Genomic DNA, 6,461 nt, shown 5'->3' with positions numbered 1-6,461 from the left:
GGTTCGCTCCCGCAAGATGTATGTGTGTGTGTGGGGGAGGGGGGGGGGGGGGGGGTCTACGGCAGTCGTTATGGTTTTCAGGAATGCAATTCAGTGGGACGGGACACAGCCTCCGACACAGGTTCACTCACCATCCGAGTCCCTTTGCTCAACAACAATGCAGTAGCCTATCCTATCACTGAACTAGTGGTTTGTAGCATAGCGTGTAAGCCAGGCTACATTAAATAATTATGAATAATTATTATCATCATAAAGACCCAAGATTACGAAATAGCCTATACATCTTTTTCCATAACTCCAGTTCCTCTGCATATTAGTCACGCCTCGTCTTTTAATGTAGACTTTTGCTACCGAAACCACATGTGTCAGAATATAGTATAAAACATGATCAGGACGGGAACATCAAAAGAGTCATTTTTCCATCCGGAACTTTCCAGGACCCATCTCTGCCGGGACTCGAACCCGGAGCCTCTGGATTAGAAGTCCAGCGCGCTATTCCATTGCGCCACAGAGACTGAGCCACCTGACTGCCGGAAAAGGGGGTTTACATCGATTTCATCCGTATCCTCTCAGCATCTCACAGCATCAGGACCAGACAGCTCTCACTGGTAGTACCAAATTTAACCACTAGGGGGCGAGCGACAGCTAGACATTGCGCAAGCCAAAATGACGCACAGTCATTCTGCAACCAAAGGGTGCCATAAAATTATCTGTACGATTAATTCACAATGGAAAATATGATAATTAATTGAACATCCATTTCTTCATTCATTCAGGGTGGTAATAGACATCAAGCCTACGTAATATAGGCCTACCGAAAGAAAGGCTTAGTCGGTGGGCTAATGCATGATCATGGGCTCAGACGCGCATCTCTAGTTTAGTCGGCTAGCGCAACTACAATTGCTCGCCAGCCTCCCGGTTTCCTATGTGACCCTGTTCTAATTACTGGAGAAACATTATCTGTTGCCATCAATCAGATTGAAACACGTATGGCTATAATCACATTTCGGCAGGGTTGGTCAGATGGTGCGTACCATCAGGCTACTCAACGAGTGAGAATTTCCCCTATGTGTGTGTACATCAAATTGGCCTACCATAGCTTCCCAACTCTGCACAGTAGCCCATTAACTGCTGTCTCCAACCTGCCCACAACAAGCCTGCAGATCACGCTCTAAAAACATCCACCATTGTGAAGTTTTAATAGATATTTAATTGTAGACCAGAACCATTTTAAGAATGTAACGTGTGTAGCCATACATCTGTAACATTAATATTGGTGATAGCTTACAAATTGTCGCTGGGTTAAATGTTAGCCTTTGGCTCCGAATCCCTATCCCATTCAAACTTTAAACAACAACGGAAGCGGAGCGCATACACTCTGCTCGCTCGCATAACTTGTCAAGTCTAGCCAATGAAAGCATATAAAAGCATATATTCCGTGTTCGTCCCATACGGTTCGTGCATAATTGTTCAAGGACTGGAAAACAATAGATTTAGCTCACGGGCCTTTTCTCCTCCGTACTGGCGTAGCTATAGCGCTGACAGTCTTGACACGCATGCCTGGCGAAAAACAAACTTTTTTGTCACATCATGAAGAGATGCGCAATAACTATAAAAGGCGTCTTCATGAGTTAGGGTGTTGGTGATTGCTATGGAAATGTTTAAACCAAATTGTCCACTGAAATCAGAACTTAAACAGCCTCTGAATTCTTAATGGTGGATAATGCTAAAAATTGTAACCTAATTGCAGGAAAAGATTTTTGTTTTAAAAAATTAGATTAGATTTGAATTGAACAAACTGAACAAAGATGTTGTTAGTGTTGCATATTGTTATTGAAGTATTGAAGAATCAGATGAAAAAACAGTTACTAAATATATAAAGGCTTATAGGCCTACATTACGGAAGCGTATTGCTGCCACACTAAAATAAATAAAAAGGCTCAGTATTATGTAATTACGTGAAAAGTTTCTTGTTATAACAATATCTTTTTCACGTTTTAACAAGATATGTATCACGTTATTTCATGATAATGATATTTTCATGTTATAACATGAAAATATCATGTTATTTCAAGATATGATTTTTTCACGTTTTTACAATATATTTATCACGTTTTTACATTAAATTATCATGTTATTTAAAAATAACGAAACTAAATGAAACAAGGCCACGAGAGCTCATGGCATAAATGATAACTCTTAAAGGCATAAATGGCATAAATTCATGACATAAATGATGCACTCTTAAAGGCATAAATGGCATAAATTCATGGCATAAATGATGCACTCTTAAAGGACACCACTTGACTAGTGACCCTTAAAGGACACCACCTCCTCATGACCTCCTATGGGCTGCTGCACTCTTAAAGGACACCACTTGACTAGTAGTGGGGTCTCAAAAATGAGAATATCTTGAAAACGTCCCCCCCTTACTATATTTCAAATAGGGAATCTTTCATATATTATTCTAGATTCATTACATATAAAGTGAAAATATTTCAAGCCATGTTTTGTTTTAATCTTAATGAATATGACTTACAGTTCATGAACACCAAAAATCAGTTTCTCAAAATATTAGAATAAAAATGTTTCCTGAGCCTTAAATCTCTTAGTCTGATTCAAGAAACACAACCACAATCATGGAAAAGACTGCTGACTTGATAGTTGTCCAGAAGACACTCACTCACTCCCTCCACGAGGAGGGTAAGCCACAGACGGCCATTGCTGAAAGGGGAACTTTGGGGGAACTTCACAAGGAGTGGAGTCTGCATCACAAGGAGTCTGCATCACGACCCACCACGCACAGATGTGTCCAGGAAATGGGCTACAAGTGCACATGCCTAGTGTCAAGCCAGTGCTGAATCAGAGACCAGGTTAGAGCGTCTTACCTGAGCTAAGAAGAGACAGAACTGGACCGTTGCACAGTGGTCCAAACGCCTCTTTTCACATAAAAACATTTTTCATTTGGATATCAGGCTCCAATCAAGGTCCCAAGAGTCTTGAGGAAGAGTCACAGAATCCAAGTTACTTGAAGTCAAAATTGTAAAATTGTCTTTAAATATTTAACTTTATATCTAATGACTCTAGAATATAGGAAAGATTCCCTATTTTTGAAATAAATTAGGGGGAAAAATAAACTTTTTCACGATATTCAAATTTTTTGAGACCGACCTGTATAACAATCACAACAAACGCCCTACAATAGAGCTTAATGGCTTTGATTAGTTAAGAGAATGCAGCCGTACGGCTCCTCTCCAGGTCCATCACTTCCTCAGGATTATCACTAAACCTCTTGAAACAGCCTCCAGGGCAAGAACACTTGTGTTCTCGCAGGTCTCCCTGGGAATCTAGTTCTCGCGGAAGCATTTGCTCAGCGAGAGACTCTGGCAACGAGTAATGATGCACGTAACTTTTGCCCCTTACATCGCAGGGAACCAATCATATCTGTATCTGATATAGGCGGGCTAAACAGATGACAGACGTAGTGTTAGCCAATTGCATCGAAGTCTGGAATTAGTCAGTTAACATTGATCGTATAGTGTTATTGCGTGCAGTGAGATTTTCAAATGCGTGCTTGGTGCCACCCCTCGGGTTGGGCCATTACGTTATTCGTGGCCAGACCCTTAATCTTTCCGATTGGGTCTGGTCCTTCAGGCTAGTGGTCTAGTTTCCCTCAGGAGAAATAAAGTATCTATCTAACTATACCTCTCTACCTCTTTATCCGGCTCTAGCTGCTGCCCTGGACTGGAAGGCAACTTGGTGCTCAGCTCCCTCTCCCCTGGACGACCCACGCGCCCCTCTGCCCCAGGTGACCCACGCGCCCCTCTACCCCAGGTGACCCACGCGCCCCTCTACCCCAGGTGACCCACGCGCCCCTCTACCCCAGGTGAGTCTGGACGACCTGTGTGCCTCTACTCCAGGTGAGTAGACTCTGCCGAGGTGGCAGGCAAGGCAGGGGTCTATGGAGCATGCTCAGTGGGTGCGGGTGGCAGGGGTCTATGGAGCATGCTCAGTGGGCGCGGGTGGCACGAATTTCACATATGATGTGTGTGAATTTAAAAGATATGTTTTCACGTCAAGAAAGTACTGTTGTTCGATAGAGTTCAAAAGTTATGTTGGTTTTGTGCGAATCCGCTCAGTGGACTACATCTCTCGTCTCGAACGATGTAGGCTACGTCACCAACGTAATGAAACGATAAGATTAGCTGTTATGCTAGTTAACGGTTGCATCTTGCTGCCTGCTATGTCACTTAACAGTATCTAATGTTCAGTCTATGGACGAATACAACTTACCTGATGTGTTTAATCCTCTGACTCATGGTATTTGCATCGGCAAGGAAAGCCCAATTAAGACCTGTTGCTGGTATGCTTGTACAATCTAGTGTGGCTGTGAATGAGCTAACGTCACTAGCGCGACTGATGGGTTTGTAGTCGTTGGAATTACGATCTTTCACAATGTTGTAATTCAATAGTTACGAAACAAACTGCAAATGTCTTTACATGAAAAATTGTCTTTAAAATTGACAAACATCATATGGGTAATTCAAGGCACAAGTCAACCGGGACCAGAAAATCATTTCTTTTTCGCCATAGACTGGCGTTCAAAATTTTTTGAAAGATAGGTCCCATGGAGGCAAATGGAAGAGGCATCACTGGGACACTCAATAGAGCATGCTCAGTGGGCGCAGCTCTCAGGGGTCTACTGAGCATGCTCAGTGGGCGCAGGTGGCAGGGGTCTATAGAGCATGCTCAGTGGGCGCAGCTCTCAGGGGTCTACTGAGCATGCTCAGTGGGCGCAGGTGGCAGGGGTCTATAGAGCATGCTCAGTGGGTGCGGGTTGCAGTCGAGGCAGGGGGCCAAACGTCTCCATAAGTGATGATTGCATCCGGGCGGGTGGTGGCGCCAGTGCCAGGCGTTTCCATGGTACCCCAGCAGGGCAGTCTGCCACCGGTGGCGCTCGCTTCTCAGGCAGGAGGGTCTAGACGAGTACCCGCCACACACACACATTTAAACACTGAGGGAACATGGCACACACACACAGTTAAACACTAAGAGAATATGCCAACTTTTTGAGAAATGAGCTCATTTGCTGTCTATTCCCCGAGTTTGATAAGAGCCCAGCCAGCATGGGAATATAGACATCACATGTGGTAAATACACAAGACAACATGAAAATAAGAACATTTGGGACACACACACACGGACAACACTTTGGAGTTGTTAAGAAGCCTATTTGGTCACTTTTCAGCTCACTGTATCCCACATTAAAGATTCACCAAGCGAACACTACACCAAGGCCAAACATGGCCGCCACACATGCAATCAGTTCCTCAGTCAATAACATAATGCAGTTGAGAGTCCATCATCAGAGTCTGTGATAGGCTAATGGTCAGAGTCATCAGAGTGTGAGACCAGCAGCAGCAGCAGCAGGCAAATAGTCTATATATATATATATATATATATATATATATATAAATAAAATATCTTAATTGGGAGACTGCTGTCGGCTTGCTCTATTCCCGGAAGACCGGAGCCTACAGTTATTAGACCAGCCCTTGAGACAGACAGACAGACAGACAGACAGACAGACAGACAGAGACACACACACACTGTTGGGGTGAAAAGAGGAAAGCAGTTTTACGAGTTGTGGGGCATTTTACTGGTCAAGCAGAAGGCCGGCGCTATGGAAACAGATGACACACACTGAAAGGTTAAGTAGAGATATATAGAGAGATTTATTTCCTTTAATTATTCATCATCACAGACACATCAACATCAGCACAGACACCGCCGCTCGCGATCACAGACAGGCCAGACCAATGGAGCTGAGCACAGACAGAGCCATCACCACGTAGCCAGAACGATACACCTCCGGGATCTTAAAGCCCTTACCCGTGTCCCACATCTGAAACACACACACACACACACACACACACAGGGAGAGTGAATGATGGAGAGAGTGAAGAAAGGAGAGAGAGAGAGAGAAAAGGAGAGATGGGGAAGTGGTAGGGAGGGGAAAAAGAGACGTAAAAATCCGTGAGTGTGTGTGTGTGTGTGTGTGCGTGTGTGTGTGTATGTGTGTGTGTGTGTGTGTATGTGTGTGTGCGTGTGAGTATGTGTGTGTATGTGTGTGTGCGTGTGAGTATGTGTGTGTATGTGTGTGTGCGTGTGAGTATGTGTGTGTGCTTGTGAGTGTGTGTGTGTGCTTGTGAGTATGTGTGTGTGCTTGTGAGTGTGTGTGCATTAACGGGTTGAACATTATGATAACCTGAATGTGTATGTATGTGTATGTGTATGTATGTGTGTGTGTGTGTGAGTATGTGTGTGTATGTGTGTGTGCGTGTGAGTATGTGTGTGTATGTGTGTGTGCGTGTGAGTATGTGTGTGTGCTTGTGAGTGTGTGTGTGTGCTTGTGAGTGTGTGCTTGTGAGTATGTGTGTGTGCTTGTGAGTGTGTGTGCA

At 44.0% G+C, this 6,461-nt stretch overlaps 1 protein-coding gene and 1 non-coding gene across 4 annotated transcripts in view; both read right to left on the bottom strand.

The window, feature by feature from the left end:
* Positions 1-441: 441 nt before the first annotated feature.
* On the bottom strand, positions 442-515 carry trnar-ucu. Its single transcript has one exon. It is a non-coding gene; the product is annotated as a tRNA-Arg (tRNA).
* A 5,201-nt stretch (positions 516-5,716) lies between these two features.
* sdhc (succinate dehydrogenase complex, subunit C, integral membrane protein) overlaps positions 5,717-6,461 on the bottom strand; it is an 8,188-nt gene continuing 7,443 nt past the window's right edge. For all 3 annotated transcript variants that reach the window (XM_042073001.1, XM_042073000.1, XM_042073002.1), the window contains one exon: positions 5,717-5,905. In XM_042073001.1, the coding sequence (XP_041928935.1) occupies positions 5,801-5,905 (105 nt within the window). In that variant the 3' untranslated portion in view covers positions 5,717-5,800. The remainder of the gene's footprint in view (positions 5,906-6,461) is intronic.

The sequence above is a fragment of the Alosa sapidissima genome, chromosome 19 (genome assembly GCF_018492685.1).
Source record: "Alosa sapidissima isolate fAloSap1 chromosome 19, fAloSap1.pri, whole genome shotgun sequence".
Taxonomy (NCBI): Eukaryota; Metazoa; Chordata; class Actinopteri; order Clupeiformes; family Clupeidae; genus Alosa; species Alosa sapidissima.
Note: the sequence above shows the minus strand (reverse complement) of the source record. Positions and strands in the feature narration are given on the sequence as shown.